At 50.3% G+C, this 17,613-nt stretch overlaps 3 protein-coding genes across 5 annotated transcripts in view; 1 reads left to right on the forward strand and 2 right to left on the reverse strand.

The window, feature by feature from the left end:
* CCND3 (cyclin D3) overlaps positions 1–2,955 on the forward strand; it is a 67,778-nt gene extending 64,823 nt beyond the window's left edge. For all 3 annotated transcript variants that reach the window (XM_075064892.1, XM_032785841.2, XM_032785840.2), the window contains one exon: positions 894–2,955. In XM_075064892.1, coding sequence (XP_074920993.1) covers positions 894–1,064 — 171 coding nt within the window. In that variant the 3' untranslated portion in view covers positions 1,065–2,955. The remainder of the gene's footprint in view (positions 1–893) is intronic.
* TOMM6 (translocase of outer mitochondrial membrane 6) overlaps positions 1–17,613 on the reverse strand; it is a 466,247-nt gene that overhangs the window by 360,957 nt on the left and 87,677 nt on the right. The window lies entirely within an intron of this gene.
* BYSL (bystin like) lies at positions 8,062–16,519 on the reverse strand. Its single transcript, XM_032785836.2, has 7 exons — positions 16,123–16,519; positions 14,091–14,256; positions 13,323–13,461; positions 11,802–11,935; positions 10,644–10,804; positions 9,734–9,836; positions 8,062–8,826 (listed from the first exon to the last, which is right to left on the reverse strand). Exons 1-7 carry the CDS (start codon positions 16,409–16,411, stop codon positions 8,478–8,480), a joined length of 1,341 nt encoding a protein of 446 aa, XP_032641727.1. The 5' UTR covers positions 16,412–16,519; the 3' UTR covers positions 8,062–8,477.

Below are 17,613 nucleotides of genomic sequence, written 5' to 3' on the forward strand. Positions count from 1 at the left end.
TACTGTCCTCTGCAAAAACTGATAGCTTCTCATAAGACCCTTAGACTGGGCTAGCTGGCTGCAGTCTGAGAAGTCTGGGTCTAGCTTTCATGGAAAGCGTGGAGTTAAGTTGAAAAATGTTCCCAAATATTCCTCACTTTACTAATCCCCACCCCACCCCACACCCACACACAGAGCACAGCTTGGTCCTCTGTTGGAAATGAAGGACCAAGAACGGTGGGTTTAATTTAACTCCACAGGAGGTGCCAGATACCACGGTGATTTGAGGCCCTACAAGAGCCTAGGCAGCCCAGTCAGACCCTGAGCGCTCTGAAGGAGAAGTGGGATAGAGAGCGAATATGTGGGCAGTCGCTGGGAGATCGAGGTGACTAAAGAAACAAGCATCTCTTGAAGTACTGAAAAACATATCTGGGCGTTTAGGCTAATGTGTGTGCAGTCTGAGGCAGGTCCTTGCTCCGTGTTAATATAGGTAAATACCAGTGCAGGAGCTGTTTACGTCCATTGAGGGAAACAAAAGTAGGAAAAACCATGATATTGTGGAGCTGAAGAAGGGGTCAAGTCTAGGGAAATTACCTTTCCAACCTCTCCTAATGCTCCAGAACAACCTGCACCCCACCGTAGCGGGCCATAAAAGTGACCTTTGTGAGAATCCAGTAGAGTAGGGAGAAGAGGTGGAGTCACTGCAGAGTATTTTCTTAGAAGGGGCTTAAAGAATAAACTCAGATAAACAAGTTGGAGACGCTCTGTCTAGGACTAAGCCGCGTCCATCTATTTAGATGTTCAGGCCTGAAATATTGCCCCACACCTGTTTAGAGACATCAGCAGGGCTTTCTGATATCCGAGAGGCAGAGTGGAATTGAAGCCTGTGGTCTCGTTTCTTTCCTCTCTCGCAGGACTGCCTGAAAGCATGTCAGGAGCAGATTGAGGCAGCCTTAGCTGAGAGCCTGAAACAGGCTTCCCAATCCCAGCAGGAATACAGCTCCAGCAAGACACCCGACTACCCGACCAGCCAGGACGGCAGCATAACCAGCACGCCTACAGACGTCACAGACATCAACCTGTGATGAACCCCCCTTCCCCATAGTCACCCAGCCCCAGGAGAATGGGACCTCGCACTGGAGAGGGAGAGGCCTTGTGGAACCTGCTGCCCATTAATTCCGTCCATCTGAAACACACTGGGGACTCAGTCCACTCACCTGAGGTGGCAGGGACCCATCACCTCTCCACCCAACAGCCCAGTAACATCAGAGGGGAGGTGGGAGGATAGGTGGTGATGACCTCGCAAGAGGAAGCTCAAGCAGGTCTAGATGGGTTGGCATCTGGCAGTAGTTTATTGTTAACCTGCCTCACCAGATGGTGGCGGGGGGAACGTTTTGTGGTGGGCGGGGGTTAAAATACATCAGGGGAGGGGTGAAAGAGCCTAACTTCAGTTTTAAAGAGTTTTTCGGGTTGTTTGTCTGAAACATAGTTGGTGCACCATTGCTGTTTGCTGTCTCCTAGGGAACCTTGGCCTCAACCACAGCCCAACCCTTCCATTTGCGCACTTTACGCATGCTAAGCTCTTTTATTATCTTGGCTTCCGTGATGAAGAAACATTCACCCGATGCCTCCTGCAGTGGAGTAGCCCTTAGTCCCTAGTACAACAGGGTGGCTTGGTTTGGGCCCGAGAAGACGGGTTGATAGGGAGCCATATGGAGGAAAATAAGAGGAGCGGGTGAATCCATCTCCTCACTGCTCAACACCAGGCTGGTTGGGTTTCTCCTACTGGGAGGGAATAGCAGGGTTGCTTGTGTCATTGTTAACAGGTAGAACAAGGGTCTGGCTTTTTGGGGTTTTTTGCGCTTGCTGTGTGGAAGTACTCCATTTTGGGGATAAATCTTAAGAGCTGGTACCGAAAGTAAAAGCCCTGGGAAGAAGGAGACCTTTAGTGTGAGGCTCACTGGGTGTAGGGTTGGAATTGGACTCACTGCACCTGAACTACCTTAAATTGCCTTTGCTTTCTGCCATTCTCCAAGAGGCATTAACCAACTGCTCAGACAAGGGAAGAAGAAATGGAAGATTTGCAACTTCTTAGTGGGAAACTGGGTGCTACTTCCCCTCCCCCTTTCCAAACAGTGCCTTTAGCATCCTTCCACCTACCTCCATCAATCTGCTGTGCCACCAGGGCTCTCACGTGGACATGAGTTAGTTAGTTCGGACACCACTTTTATTTTTAAGTATATACTGAATGTGCTGCTATAGTCTTAAATGTTGATGAACTCCTTCAGAAGGTCTCAAAGCCAACTGGAAAAATAAAAAGCAGAAGGGTGAGGGCAAGAGAGGGGGCAAATATAGAGTGTTTTTATAGGTGAGATATATACACACAAAATAGGCCATAAATACTTACAAGCACTTAAGAACAGAGAAAAAATTTTTGTTGTTGTTGTTGTTCCTGTTTTGGTTTTTAAAAAGTTTTAAAAAATGCTGCTTTGATAAGACTCTTACAGATTACTATTTTATTAAAGGGCAGAAGCCAACTGGACTCTTGTCTGCTAAGATGGGAGGTAGAACACTGCTGCTTACATTGATTTCTGGGCACTGATGGTGTCTTACTCTGTGACTATGTCACCCTCCAGGGAGGAGAGGAGGAAAAACATCCTCCTCGGCTGCCACCAGAAACAGAGTCTTGTTTGTCAGGCTGCTTTTTCCTTCTACACGTCCTCCCGTCGTGCTTAGCCTGATTTGCCAAAAAGGAGAGCTGTCTGCCACTGACTTCTGCTAGCTGTTAAAGTTAGGAGGGGATAGAAATTACATGATGTTTGGGGGCTGTTTGTATAAAAGGAAAAATATATATATATTAATGAGTTAATTTAAAAATAAAATTGTTTGAACTATCCATATGCAGAAATTCCAGGGCTGGGAAACCAGATAAAAGCATATGATGTTGCAATAAAAGACTTTTTTAAAAAAGTTAAAGCATCTAAAGTTTCCCCTTTGAAAGACTGAGTCAGATTATGTCTCTTTTTCAAGTGCCTGAGTGGGGCACAGCCCTGTATACAAAGAGATAGCTGGAGCCAGGTTCTTCCACTCCTAACAGCAACAAAAACAATAGCTGTCTCCTCCTTTCTAATCCCTAGCCCAGAATTTACAACCCAACCAAATGCAGGTGACCTTGTTCAGAAAGACATGGCTCACAGCTGAGAGATCCAGTTTGACTGATTCTTCAGCAGTGGGCTAATTTGCCATGTCATTGTCCATGAAGTGCATTGTTCCTGAAGGACACTAGGGAGGAAGTGAGTTTGAAGAAGGAAGTGTGAAGTGTCAGTAGGACTCATATGGGAGAAGGTATAAAGAGGAGGTGGGGAGGAGCCAGAGACTGGCGAAGGCATAAGCATATATTGGATTAAGAGAAAAGATGGAGAGTGGGGTGGAAGCGGGCAAGGTCTTGAAGCTGAGACTCTAATGCAGGTGAGAAGGAAGCTGGAGTGGGGGGCTGATTTCAGTGGAGTGTCCTAGACAGTAGCAGCAGCTTGGATGGTGGCAGGTGAAAAATCAACCGGCCTTAAACTCATTTGAGAAGCGGCTCAACTAAACCAGAAATGTGTATTAGAGAAAGACAGTCCCCTACCCCACGATCAGAACCCCAGCAATAGACCCTAGCGGGAGTATATGGGCAAACCCAGGAGCTGGGCACTCCAGTAACGAGTCCTTAATAACATGCAGGCTTCCACCCCTCTACAGCCTGGGGCAAATTTTGCACTGTACTTTACTTGCTTTGTTGATGCACCTATCAGAGGCTACGTGATCCCCTCTGCTGTAATGGCGTGGAGGTGGTTGGATGAACACAGTGCTCCAGCTTGAAAGTGGGACAGAGCTCAAGGTGGAAATATATATTTAAAAGCTTTTTTGTGGGGGGAGGGATGCCTGGATCAGGACAAGGCCTGGTGGGGGCACATGGTAGAAGACCGTGACTTTATAACCATCTACTGACTCTCTGAAGTAGCTTTGCCAAATGGTTTTCAGCACAGCAGATACAACTTAGCGTTCACCAAGCAGAGTGTGAACTACACTAGGAGTCTCTCGCCACCTTAGCTACTTGTTATGACTAAAGGAAGGAGATAAAATCAGGGAGTGTAGAAAAGGGACAGCCCCAGGTGAATGGGCTCCAGGCAAATTACCTAATTTCAGCATGATTCAAAAATGGCCCTTTCGTCCTCAACAGCCCTGCTCCTGATGTTGCACAGAGGTGAGCTGCTGGTGTTAGAAACCTTTAGTGCTGTGAATATTGCAGTGCCCCAGGAGAGCGAGCTGGAGTCTGCGCCTCCCTATGCATCGCAGGCAGAATATTCTGCTACCTTTCAATGATGGAGCCAATCCCTCATGCATGTGTGAAGGGTTGCACAGATGTCACCGTGGGTCTAAGTGATAGATAAGGACATTATCCAGGCCTGAGGGCAGGATGTGGTGTGCAGAACCTCTGAGTGGTGGCAACGCATACGGAGGAAACCCAGCTTGACTCTCAGTTCCCAGGCTGAGTTTGCAGGTTTTCATGTTTTATTACAGGGGGAGGGCAAGGAGCTTTTTACATATAAATAGTGAATTCTTGATCTGGACAAACACGGGAACCCCATGACGGCAGTCACTTTTCAGAGCTTACAGAGCTCACTGAGGGTTGCAAAGAAGGCGTCTGGGGGGGGGCATGATCACCCTGCCATTCAACTGTTGCTAAATGTTGGGGGGGCGGGGAACCCAGCTGCATGGGAATGGGCCCCCTGGAAAATGCTGAGAATCACTAGTAGAGAGCAATTGTTGCAGGGAGCATTTTGCAAGAGTATGACCATCCTGCTACGCTAGCATGACTGAGCAGCTGCAAAGGAAGAAGTAAAGCTAGCAGAGGCCCGGTTTTAAGTGGAGTCATGGCCACATGAAATCTGGGTACAAGGTGGAAGTCTTTGAGTTACAAAGTCAAGCAGAATATGAATATACATTGCTTGGGTGTCACGGGGAAGGTGAGCTAACTAGTGATTGCAGCTCTTCAATTATTCAGGGTAACTGTGAAGTGACTGCATAGAAGCATGCACTAGAGAGCACTGGACAGGAGCGGTGTGGTGGTGTGGGAGGTGCGGTTGTTGGAGTGGCAGGGAAGGACTTCACTGCAGTGTGGTAGGGGAGCACACTAGAGCATGGGGGTGCAGAGTAGGAGCACTGGGCAGCTGAGACTGGCGTATTGCAGCGAGGCACTGAGCTGCTCCCTGGAGCGACTGTTTAGCAGTGGGTACCACGAGCTGACACATGGAGGTTTCCCCCTGTCTCAGCTCTTTGCATTTGGGGATTTCCCCCTTCAAAGCCACCACCTCACCACTTTGCTTTCTCACACTCCCCTCCTCAGCTCTGCCTGTGGCTGTTGTGTGTACTTTCCACAGAGCACTGCGGGGATGTATGGCAATAGCAGGAGGGTTTGGGCTCTAGCTGCCTGAACAGAGGATGATGTGGGGCTGCCGTGAATGCTGGCTTAGCACCTTGCTTCCTCCCTGCCATTCTGCCTGGTAACAGCCAAGCCTGCAGCGCATCCTCCAGCAGCAAGAGAAACTTTTTTTTTTTTTTAAACCACATTCTTCCCCTAAGGTCATGGCCTGGGGAGTCTGGCATCTGCCCTGTGAGAGGGCCTTCCCTTCCCTCTTGTGCCAGCCCCTGGCAGCCTACTGCGTAAGCACAGAATCCCTGTTCCTGGGAGGGGGTCCTCACAGCAGGTGATTCCACCAGGACAAGTCATGCCTGGCAGCACAGCTGCTGACTCCAACTCCGCAGTCTCCAGGGCTTTACACTGTACCTCAAAGCACTTTTATGCCTTCCTGCTCCCTACAGGATAGTTCTTATCCCTGCCTGTCACAAGCGAGGCTCAGGGTGCTTGCGGGTTGAGCGGGAGTTAGTAATCAAACACAGGTGTCCTGATGATTTTGCATCCTGTCCTCTTGAACTCAGGAGCAGCAGCAGGAGGATCACTCCTCTCCCCACAAGGAAGGAACTGCCCCTTGCCCTGTCTGGAGCAGGGGTTACATAGGGCCCATTCTGACAGCCCCTCTGCCTGCCCCCTTTGTTTGCCTGCTGTTTCGCCACCTCATGGGGGACTGAGGTAGATCAACCCCAACTTCCTTTAGCTCAATGCGGTGCAACAGCCTCTGAGCAGTGAGCAGAAATAACTAGACAGGGAGCTGCCACAGCAGGCTAGGACACAGACTCTAAGCCTCCTGTGTTGCTGGGGGGACAGTTGCCATATAGGCCATTGCCCTGGAAGGACTAAGGCCTCCACTGACTTCAAGGCCTCAGCTTTGCCTGCATGGGGATTGGACCCTGAACTGCAGCACTCAGAGGAGGTAGGCTGAGCAGCCAGAGGACAATGGCTCCACCACTCTTAAAGCTCCAGGTTGTGGCTGTCTCCAGTAGAACGGGTGGGCATGGAAAGGGCTGCCAGACTCATACCTGCACAGGTGCCAATCTCATCCTGGCTGACCTTCTGGATCAACTGAGTAGGGGACAGGCCCAGGAGAGCTCCTCTTACCACCTCTTCAAATAACCAGTCCCCTTCCCTTGTTCAGACCTAGGAGCGAGTTCAACTGCTGTGAACTATTGCCAGTGCAGGACCATCCAGAGGCCCCCATCACGGATCAGGCCAGGGCCTCAATGTGCTAGGTGCTGTATTGACCCGGACAAAGGCAGCCGCAAAGCCCAAACTTCGTCTCCTTCCACCTCCCCCTCAGCTGCCTTTGGCAACCCCAGTAAACGCTGAGATGGAAGGAGCTGACTGCAGTAAAAGAGAATGTCTCTTCTCTAAAGCAGTAACAGCGGCTCAGGAGCCAATTGAAATCAATGAGAACTGGGGGCGGGGGGGTGTTCAGTTTGCATCTCAGTTGAGCCCTGAATGGCTGGGTCAGATCAGTTACGGGCCTCATCTTTAGCCTTGGAGTAACACATGTATCATTTTAACAGGTGAGTCCCACAGTCTGCCCCTGCGTGGGTGTCAGGGAGGGAGGCAACGTCCAATTGGAGAGAGGAAAAGTTCAAACAGGCTTTCTGGGCTCTCCTGTATCAGCGCATCTACTTGAAGGGACACTGTTAGTGCTTACGTAGGGGGGTGATCCAAGGACATGGTGAGATAATCGCTCCCCCTTCATTACACCCTGTGTGGCCAAGTAACGTCCCCAAGGTCACACCTAGAGACAGTACCCAGGAGTCCTGGCTCCGTCACCTCCTGTTTGTAGCTTCTTCCCAGCTGCCTCCTCACCAATGTGCAGAACTGCTACCAACACCCAGCCTTGCTTTTGGCTTCCCGTTCTGTCCCTCATCCCTCCTGGCTTGCAGGTGGCTCTCAATCACTTACACCGAGAGTGCTCCTTTCAATGTGCAGCTGGGTAATTACAGAGTAGCTGCCTTCCCCTGTGACCGTTCCTGCTAAACGCTACGGAGCGGATTGATGGGACCTCTGCACATTGTTCAGTCATCTCCCTGCTTGTGAGTGGCTGTCCTGAGGGAGCCAGCTCTCTGCAAACAAACCCACTGCTTCATCGGTCTCCCCTGGAGCTAAACCCCCGACGAATGCATTACTCTTCCCGTGCCTACAGAAGCAGCCTGGTGCCGACTGCTCCTCAGGCGGGGGAATAACTGATTCTGCTCACCGAACAGAAACGTCTGCAGCTGCCAACCCAGACACCAATTGTTCCCCAGGGCATCGCCCGCCAGCAACCAAGATGCATGCGGGAGAGCGCAACCTCATTCCCTACTGTGCAGGGAACCCGGGGCGCTGCCTTTCAAATTTATCCTCAGTGAAACGAGCGACAAGTTACAGAAGACAGAAGGCAGGCTCAGTGCATTGAGAGGAAGGGAAGAGTTCTTCAGCGTGCATCAAGGGGACAATGGTGCTGGCGGAGCAGGGACTGGAACAGATCACACGTGCCCTCAGTGACTGCCCCCGAATGCACCACCTCTTCCAGGAGGAGGAAGGAGCTGGCTCCCTGCCACCTGACTGTCCCTTTAAAGCGGCTGCAACTGAATCTTTCCAATTGCACCAGATACTAGAGAACGCTCTGAATGTCCCAGGGAAAGGTTTTATTCTCAGACACAGGAGCAGCCCAGAGCTCCTTCACCCTCCCACAGACCCCTGTTGGTCTCAGGCCAGTAAGCACATCTTCTGATCTGAGGCAGCTTCCACCACTGCAAAGGTTAACTCCAAGGGAAGGGCCAGGTAAAGAGCATGGCCTGCTTCCGCCCCCTGGGCTACGGGGAAGGAGTCATGGGGGATCTCAGTGACAGACACACACTCGCTTCGTCCAGCCAAAGATCTAGCTCGCCAGCTGAGCCCCTCTTCCTCTTCCAGTGAAGACGGCAGCCATGGGACAGTGTCCCCAGCAAGCCATGAGCCATAAGGCAAAATCTGGGCTGCAGCTTCTCCCTGCCAGAGAGAGTCCCCAGCTCCCTGCAGTCCCCACCTCTCTTCCCCAGCCTCACTCCATCGCCACCGGCTGCAGCCCTTCCACGTCCCGAGACTTGGAATTCACCAGCTCCCTCCTGATCTCGGCCGAGATCTGCGGGTGACAGTGGAACTTGAGCAGCTCCAACAGGGATTCCTTCTGCTCCGAGGAGAGGTCCTCCTTGTAGCGCTGGACGAAGGTCAGGAGGCACTGGTGCCACAGCACGGGCAAGGTGCGCCGGTCCGTCTGGAAGGCCAGGAAGTGGAAGACCAGGGCGTCTACCACACGGAAGGGCAGAGCATATTTCTTGTCAATGAGCAGGCGCAGGAAGATGCTGTTGGCGCCACTGTATTCCATTTCAGCGAGCTTCAGCATGGCAGCACTGCGGGGGGGAAGAGCAAGGTCGAAGTGTGCACATAGGGGGAATGGGGAGGACGATATGACAACTTGGGGCAGGTGCTTGTTGGTCACACTCCGCACCCATGAGTGGGACTGGGCACCTTCCAACACTAAGAAGCATCCTGCCCCTGTGGCATCTTCAGGAGGACTGGCTTTGCCAAGGCCTCCCCTTCTCTCAGTTCAGAGCACATTTGTTTCTGGAGCCTGTGACCATCGCTCTTCCCCCTGGCAGCATTTGAACTTCCCCACCGCCTCCATTCTAGGGCCAGGGATTGAAGGCTGGTGAGCCCATGGCGTATCAGCTACCAGAGCGGGCCGCACCTTCTGCCCACCCGTCCCTGCCGGCGTAAATCCGTTCCCAGAGCTGGAGGGACATCAAGTCCCCACCCAAAGACTTGCTCTCTGGCAGCTGGCCATCTCACCACACGCCCAGGCATGACCCGAGCGCTCTACCTGCTTCTCTACCCTGGAGAGACCGAATCAAGAGTGGCAGCAAGGGTCTGGTCCCACATAGCACCAAATCTCCTCCAGTGCCACTGGAACAGGTGGGATAACCCAGCAGGGACACAGCCTCCAGGCTATTCCTGTGCTGCTGAGCTAGGAAACTCTCAGCTACCAGCAACATGGAGCTGTGGCTGAACTGGTATCTCTCGGCCCAGAAGCTTGCCGGGGGAGAGCCATCAGAACGGGGAACAGTCTGCCCAGGGAAGTGACGGAAGCGCGTTGCTGCTGAACAGACCAGCCTTGGGCTGCAGTAGGTGTGACCTCGTAGATCTTTCCCAGCTCTGTGAAATGCCAGAGAGGTTTTCTGGCAGAGCCATGACATTGCTGTGGGATTCCCTAAGGAAATGGGAGAACCTCCCCCTGGTACCCAGCCCTCCCCACGTTACCTGGAGTGAAGGACAGGGATCGAGCACTTAGCAAGAATGCTCCCTATGATGATGGCTTCCCGTAGTGTGCAGGTCCCCGACTCACACAGGGGGATCAGGATCCCTGGAAGGGAGGGAGAAGAGAGTTGGACAACAGTGCTCTTAATGCAAGACAGCTGGACCTGCGGGGCTCAGAGCTTGAAGCCTACCCCAGCTGACTGACCCCTGCCCCGTGCATTCCAGTCTCCATGCATGTCCGGCCTGAGAGAATGAACTCTCCAGAGGGGCATCAATGCTGCATCCCTGGGAACCCATTCCTCACCCAAGTGCAGAATGTTGCAGGAGGCACAGGATGGGCTGCGCTCTCTCTTTGTCCCTGCCAACCTCATCAATGGAGAGTACAAATGGACACAGGGGATCAACTCCCAACTAGGGTTTGCCCTGCCACGAATGGATCTCGCCCATCTCTGACAGGTACCGAAGGGGGCTGTCTCTTTTTGGCAACGCTTATACAGCTGATGGTGCCAGTATCAGTGAACTGAATATTCTGATCTAGCCACTGCTGGTTCAACAGGCTTCTTGTCCGCAGCTGAAGAACCAAGCAGGTTTCTGCAACTCGCTTGCTTTTGCTCTCATGGTTTCAGCATCCCTCCCCCTCTCTTTGCTGCTGCTGTTCAACTCTGGAGAGCGTTTAGGGGTTGCTGCGTACATGAAAGGAGTTCATGGTGCAAAATAAAAGGTGCTGCTGATGGAAGACCAAAGAGAGAAAGTAGGTAACTGAGTCCTCCACAACCCTCCTCCCAGAAAACAACTCCTAGCATAGCTGTGACACAAGGAACGCTTATACAACCCAGCCTGCACCTTCCGCACTAGGTCACTGCACTGCAAGCCAGACCCACTCTCCTCTTACTGCCACCTGGGTTCTTTTCACCTTTGAACCAGGCTCCTGGCTTGAACAAAGCCTTCTTCAAAGCCATGTAGAGGTGGAAATTGAGGCGCTTGTACTCGGTGATGTCATCCCTCACTCGTGGGAGCAGCACCAAGTTATAGAAGCGCTGGGCCATCCTCTCCTTCAGGTTGGAGGAAAAGATCCTGGTAGGAACGAGGGAGTGGGAATTGAACTAAAGTCTCAGCCCCCATCCCAGCGCACAAGCGAAGTCAAGCAGGAACCAGTGTCTAATACTCCCACCTGATGGTCTCCCTTTCCCACCACACACATCCTAGTTTGCTAGCGGTGGTTTTGTTACCCCATGTCTGAAGCTTCTGTAGGAGAAGCCCAACAAGCGTTTCAGTGTGTGCACGGGTTCTGCTGAAATCCAGGCTGGGTCGGGATGGCCTAATAGAGGATGAGGAGTCAGGACTCCTGGGTTCTGCCACTGACTCACATGGTAAACTGATCCTCCGAAGGTTTTGCCCTAACCTCCAAAGAAGGGGAAGGCCCTGAGGCTCAGCTAAGGGGGAGAGCTGGGGTAAGAAGTGCTTAGAAGTGTATGACACTCTGCATTACCTGCTGGGCTTAGTACCAGAGTCCAAGGGAATCAATGAGATGACTAAACAGCTTCCTTTTAAAGACTGGTACTCCAGCTCCTCGATTAGACTCTAGTTACAGCTTCAGAGACTACGGTCCTGTACTCCCTTGCCTGATTGTGCACTTCATCCGTGTTAGAGCCCAGAGTAAAACAGCCAGTGTTATGCAACATTTTATAGTTTGGGATCTGAACCTGTAATATCGATATCGGACACGCTTCCAGCTTTAAGTGTCACAGACTGCCGTTCTCACCCTGACTGCAGGCAGGATGAGCGCCAAGTTAAAGTGCAGGTTACTCAGGAGTGGTTAAAGCTATGGAGAATACACTGACGGGAACAACCGTGCCCTGGGACAGGATGGAGTCCATCTCCTCTTCCTCTAGCAGTGTCAGATCCACAGCACTAGCATGGGTTTTCCTGAGGTGGCAAGTGACTTGCTTCCTCTGTCTTTCGGCTAAGCTGAGAGCCAGAGGTTGGTTAGGATTTCAGCGACATGGCAGGAGTCTGTGGAAAGCCCATAGTAAAACCCACAATCAGTAAAATCACAGCGATTATATCATACCTGGTTGCTTGATACATGGCAGCTGCAGTCCATGTTTCTGGCTCTGTGATGTAAAGGATCTGCTCCCAATTTGACAGTGCTGGGATGATTTTAAATGCTTTGGGGAGTTTGCCACTCCTGTATTTGGATAGCACCTTTAAAACAAAAAGTATGTGGAATGTGGCCAAGTGGTCAGAACAGGGACCTGAGAGCCAGGACTGCTGAGTACCGTTACTAACTCAATGTGTGACTAACCAGGTCAGCTGCCTCCTGAGCGCCTTCTCATGGCTGGAAGTCACTCTGTGGCATCCTGCCTCTGTTCACCTCTTCAAGGCCCCTTAACACTTCACTCAGTCCAAAGCAACTTGAAACATTTGCCTCCCATGGTCCAATTTATCCCAGACTCCAATTCAGTGTCTCTCTCCCCTTAGGTAGGAAATACCTAGCCATTTTCCCCAAAGCTGGGTCCCAATTTAAAGCCTCTTTCTCATCAAGCAGGAATTTGGCCCTCTTGGCCCCAATCCCCACTCAATGTCTCTTCCCCTTATGTAGGAAGTCCCCATCCCTCCTTCCCGGTGCTGGGTTCTAATTCAACAGTCGCTCCCAGGTTTACTTGGCTAGAGTTCACCCTTCTAGTTCTCACTTCTCAACTCCCCCGGTGTCAGGGTCTTCTCTGCAGGAGCCTCTCTCATTTACTGTAGTTTCCTAATCCCACCCCGCCCACCCTCCTGCTGCCCTTTATAGGGGAACCAGCCGTCCTCCATCAGGCCCCATCAGAGCTGCTAACATGGATGGGGTGGTCTGGAGCAGTTTTTTCAGTCATCAGGCTTGAATGGCGCCAGGCCTCCAGCCCTTCAGGGGCAAGCCACCCATAGTGACCTTGAGAAGGTCACTGGATCCATTTTCTCCATCCGTAGGATGGATATAGCAACGCGCCTTCCTCAAAACTCTGGTGGTTGGGACGCATAATTATTCATAAAGGGCTTGAGATCCTTGAATGAAAGATGCAGTGGAAACAGCAGTTATATTTTTTGGAAGCCTGCAGAGAAGGAGTCTATGACCGGTGAACACTAACTAATACTGAAATTCCTCTCTGTTCACAACCTCACATGCTTCTCGGGGCTCCTGGATGTAAGAGAATTTTAAAGTCAGGTCTCGAATACACTCGCTCACCGCCAACTGAGCAGTAAAAAGTCTCTCAACATAAGAGTATAATTAACAGCCCCAATTTTTGTTGCCTGTTGCAGATATAATAATAGGATGGAAACCTCCAACCCTGCAGAGTTTGCAATCTCCTTAATTACTCTGAAGTGCTACACAGCATTGCTGTACAGTGACAGCTGTCATGTGCCGCCCCGGAGATGGCTGCACGTCAGCAGCGGGAGACGATATTTTTCAGCACAAGCCACAAGGATAAAGACACAAGCCACAGTGATTACAAATACTGGCTGCTGGAGCAGCTGGGCTCGATTCGACCTAGCTCCTCACAGAGGTACAGCGTTTTGATGGTGGACGCTGCTATATAAATGTTATTGCTCTTACTTCTCGGACACCCTTGTAGACCTCCAATACGCGGGGGTCCAGCTGAGGCATGGGGTGGCCCGATATTTCCGACATCATTGTCTCCACCTCTGTCTGCTTCTCCGTGATCTTCTCCATGATGATATCGGCTAGCGTGAGCCTGGCAGACACAGGGGAAGGAAACTATGTGGAGCTGGTATCTGGCCTAGAGGAGCATCAGCCTGTTCCTTGGCAAACCAGGGGACTGAGCCCTGCAATAGGAATGAGAGGACTTGAGGCCTGCTCTACCAGTGGCCTGCTGGGTGACACTTCCCCTTTTTGTGCCTCTGTTTCTGCCCCCATCCTTGAGCTCTCTTGTCTATGTAGGGTGTTTATCTCTTTGGGGTAGAGACTGTCTTACTGAGAGTGGGTACAGCACCAAGCACAAAGGGAACCCTGATCTCAGCTGGGCCTCTAGGGGCTACAGTAATAGGAGATACTACATATGGCCTGGTGCATGTGTCATTTTAGAGGAAATGAAGCATTATCTACTGCTTGGATCACAGGGGGTCAGGACTCCTGGGTTCTATTCCTAGTTCTGTCTCAGACTTGCCTCAGGAGCTTGAGCAAGACAATTCTCCCCTATGCTTCAATCTCTCCAGCTATAGAAGAGTGACAGCTTTAACCAAACCCACCTCCCAGAGATCAGTTAACCTGTTCAAAGTGCTGTTCTGAACTTCAATGCTATTTGAATGCTGTGTGGCTGCAAGGAAACACTTCTATCCCATGGCTCAGGGGTTCATTTCCTACCTTAGCGGCGGATTCTTGTTCATGAACATTTCAATGGCTCTCTCATCCTCAGGGTCCACCATCACCTCCTCACAGTACTCCTCCTTTCCCATGGACGCAGCAGCCTTCTCCAGTGTGGGCCATTCATCATCCTCTGCATCAGAATCCCCATCCTGTGATCCAGATCCTGAAATAAACCAGACACAGTTAAGGTCAGACAAGTCAGGGGGCAGAGATACAGCTGAAGAAGTGCATTCCACTCAGCATTCCACACTCTTATCTCCAACCCTCTCGTGTGGCTAGTGAGGTGAATTTGCAGAAGCCCTTTTCTAACAGTAGTCAAACACTCACTATGGGAAGGGGCACCAGAGACTTCCTGGGGCAGTCCATTTGAAGAGACAGGCAGAATTTCCATCCAGGCCCAAGATTTGCTTATCCTGTGCCAATTGCCTCATTAACTACCAGGATCAACCGATAAGGTTGGAGAAACAGCCATGCAATTAAAAATTACCCGGACAACTTGAAGCTTCATCAACTAAAGAGTTAAAAGCAGTTTCAGGTCCTTCACATATGCTTAAGTCCCTCCTGCTCATTTTTATAAGATTCTAATGATGGCTTGTTTTTTTTTTTTTTTATTTTTCTCTCTCCTGTTGCCATAGGAAGAAATCACACAAGCCCAGAGAAAGCTGACTTGAGGCCCTGATCCTGCAAAAACATACTGAACTTTATACTCACGCTTTAAGGCAACTACTCACATGTGTAAGTATTTGCAGGATCACAGACTAAGGCTCACATTGTAAAAGGTATTTAGGTACCCAACTCCACTACCTTTAAAAGCTGGCCCTAAATGACCAATAAACTGATAACACCATGCGCTGTCAAATGTACGGTAAAAAACAATATATGATTTGGGACAGGAAATGAGGAAGAACCTCATACCCAAGGGAAAGGATGGTCTATTGAATAGACCACTGGACCAGAACCCAGGAAACCTGGGTTCAGTTCCTGAGTCAGCCACAGATTTCTTGAGTAACTTTGGACAAGTCCCTAGATCTCTCTGTGCAGCTGTTGAATGGGAACAATACTTCCCTTTGTCTGAGAGGTGCTGACAGGATCAGATCCCTTCATGATTGTGAGATGTCAGATACTACAGTGATGAGGGTTGTTTAAGTATACAGACAAGTGGATAAAAGCGGAGGAGGAGGAGGAATGTAGGGAGACATAATGCCTTCCCGTGACACAACTCAGCCGAGGCACCCAGGTGAACACACCTATAACTTTTGCTGTATGATCAGGAGCCAGAACTTTGTTTTACATCTTATCTGGAAGGCAGCAGACAAGGCAGCACAATGCCTCGTCCACTATACTGGGACTTTTGATGCAAACTGATTTACGATATCAAGTATCAGAGGGGTAGCCATGTTAGTCTGGATCTGTAAAAGCAGCAAAGAGTCCTGTGGCTATAGACTAACAGACGTATTGGAGCATGAGCTTTCATGGGTGAATACATGCATCCCACGAAGTGGGTATCCACCCACGAAAGCTTATGCTCCAATACGTCTGTTAGTCTATAAGGTGCCCCAAGACTCTTTGCTAATTTATGACGAGCACTGCCACCTACTGACCTGCCACGGCCACTTCCTGAAGCCTTCTGGGACATCCTTGGGAAAAGTGGGAAAGACCTTAACACAATACCATAGCATATCTACCCAGGCCTAACTTTTAACACTTGGATTCTCCGGGACTGGGAGGGTGGAGAGAGAAATCCCATGAGAATTTAGCAGGGGGTTCTTCTCTTCCCCATCAAACCTGCTATATCAAAGGGAAACAGAGGATGTGGGGGGGATTGTCCCCACTCAGCCGAAACTGACAAGCAGAGATCAGGCTCGTTAATAAGTGCCAGTGCCCACCCGTGTGCTCAAAGCTAGCTCTGCGCTTCAATAAGGAGCAGCGTTCACCCCAAGCAACGGCTAGAGAACGAGCTCAGCTCACCCCACCCACTCCCAGCCCCACCCCTCTTGCGTGCTCAGTCCCCCGCTCTGTCCCCACTCACCCAGCACCGTGGTCTTCTCCTTCTTCGGTTCGGTTCCTTTGCCAGGGCAGTGCTCGGCCTCCAGCTCCTCCTGCTGGATCCAAGCCTGCTCCAGGATCCTCCTGGACAGCTTCTCATCCACATACTGGTCCTCCTGTTCCCCACCGCCATGCTGCCCGCCTCTGCCTCGCCTCTTCACCCGCGTGGTAGGCTTCACCGAGTCCCCTTCTATGATCTGCTCGGCCAGGGACACGTTCCTGGCAGCCTCCCCTGCGCCCCCAGTGCCCCCCCGCCGCTTGACCTTAGGCATGTTGATCCTCCAGCTCGCTCTCCCTGGCCTGCGACAAAGCCCACGTGTGCGGCCTGTCTGTGCGTTGCGTACGCAAAGGAGGAGGGGGGCTGCCGGAGAGGTGCCAACAAAGCGCATGCGCTCTTAGAACGTTGCAACCCCTGCCGTTCCAAAACTGGCAACAGCCTAGTCAACCCCGTTGCAAGGCTCGGCTCTTAAAGGCGCAGCCGTCCTATTTTACAGTGGCTTCTAGGAACTTCTTCTAAGGCAGAGTCTTTCATCCTGCAGAGTCCTTCATCATTCAGAGCGAGTTCAGCTTTCAAAGCAGCAGAGAGAGAAGGTGGATATACTGTGTTTAGACAAGGCCTGGACTCACTCACCTGTTAACTCCATTGAAATACGTTAGACTGGAAGAAATTGGTGGAGGGGCAGGGAATATTGGTTATTTAGCTAAATAATTCTTAAGGACTTTCTTTTTTTGGTTTGTATTTTATTTATTCTCAGGAATGTATTAGTGTTTATTACTACAGCAACAAAAACAGGTGAAAAGCAGTGGAAAAAATATTTTTTCTGGGTAAATATCTGGGTTTATTTTGGTGGACAGAAGGATGAGGAAAAGATATTCAGTAGATGAATGCTTTGATGAATGGAATTCAATGTGGTTTGCTGCAGAACTAAAACAGAACTCAAAACACAATGCCACCTCTGAGTTTAAGAAAACAATAGCTCTCTAATCCCCAAATAAAACTTTTCATTTGAATAAACAATTTACTATAAATATTTACATTTCATACTGAGGCCACACCATCCTTTTCTCCCCTTTTTGTTATTAAAACTTTTGAATACTTACTTGTGTTCTGAAACATATTCTAAGACAGATTTTCTTACCATTTTAGTTTAATGTGTGTCAGATCTTTAAACGGTTATCTGCTAACAGCTTGAAATGTGTACTTGGTAGGACCGAGATTCATCAGTACATTCAGATGCGCTCGCACTTTAGAGCTTGCGTGGGTGCCTGTTTGTTTGTTTATTGTGTGTATCTTCCAGACTAATACATAGCCTAACTTCAACAGGCAGCTTTGCATATACACACAGACTAATGTATTATCACAACACGTATATCTCATGCCATGTATTGTATTTCCTAATAAAACAACTTATATATATATATATATTTGATTGGCGCAAAGGTAGGGTGAAAATCAGAAAAAAATGAATACTAC

The sequence above is a fragment of the Chelonoidis abingdonii genome, chromosome 4 (genome assembly GCF_003597395.2).
Source record: "Chelonoidis abingdonii isolate Lonesome George chromosome 4, CheloAbing_2.0, whole genome shotgun sequence".
In the NCBI taxonomy this organism is placed as follows: Eukaryota; Metazoa; Chordata; order Testudines; family Testudinidae; genus Chelonoidis; species Chelonoidis abingdonii.

Bases quoted from the DNA above. Each gene is read 5' to 3' on its own strand.
- BYSL (XM_032785836.2), bottom strand. From the start codon at position 16,411: ATGCCTAAGGTCAAGCGGCGGGGGGGCACTGGGGGCGCAGGGGAGGCT. The intron at 10,805-11,801 runs GTATGATATAAT...CGTTCCTACCAG, and splicing joins GCCATGTATCAAGCAACCAG to GATCTTTTCCTCCAACCTGA. The intron at 8,827-9,733 runs GTAACGTGGGGA...TCCCCCCCGCAG, and splicing joins ATCCCTGTCCTTCACTCCAG to TGCTGCCATGCTGAAGCTCG.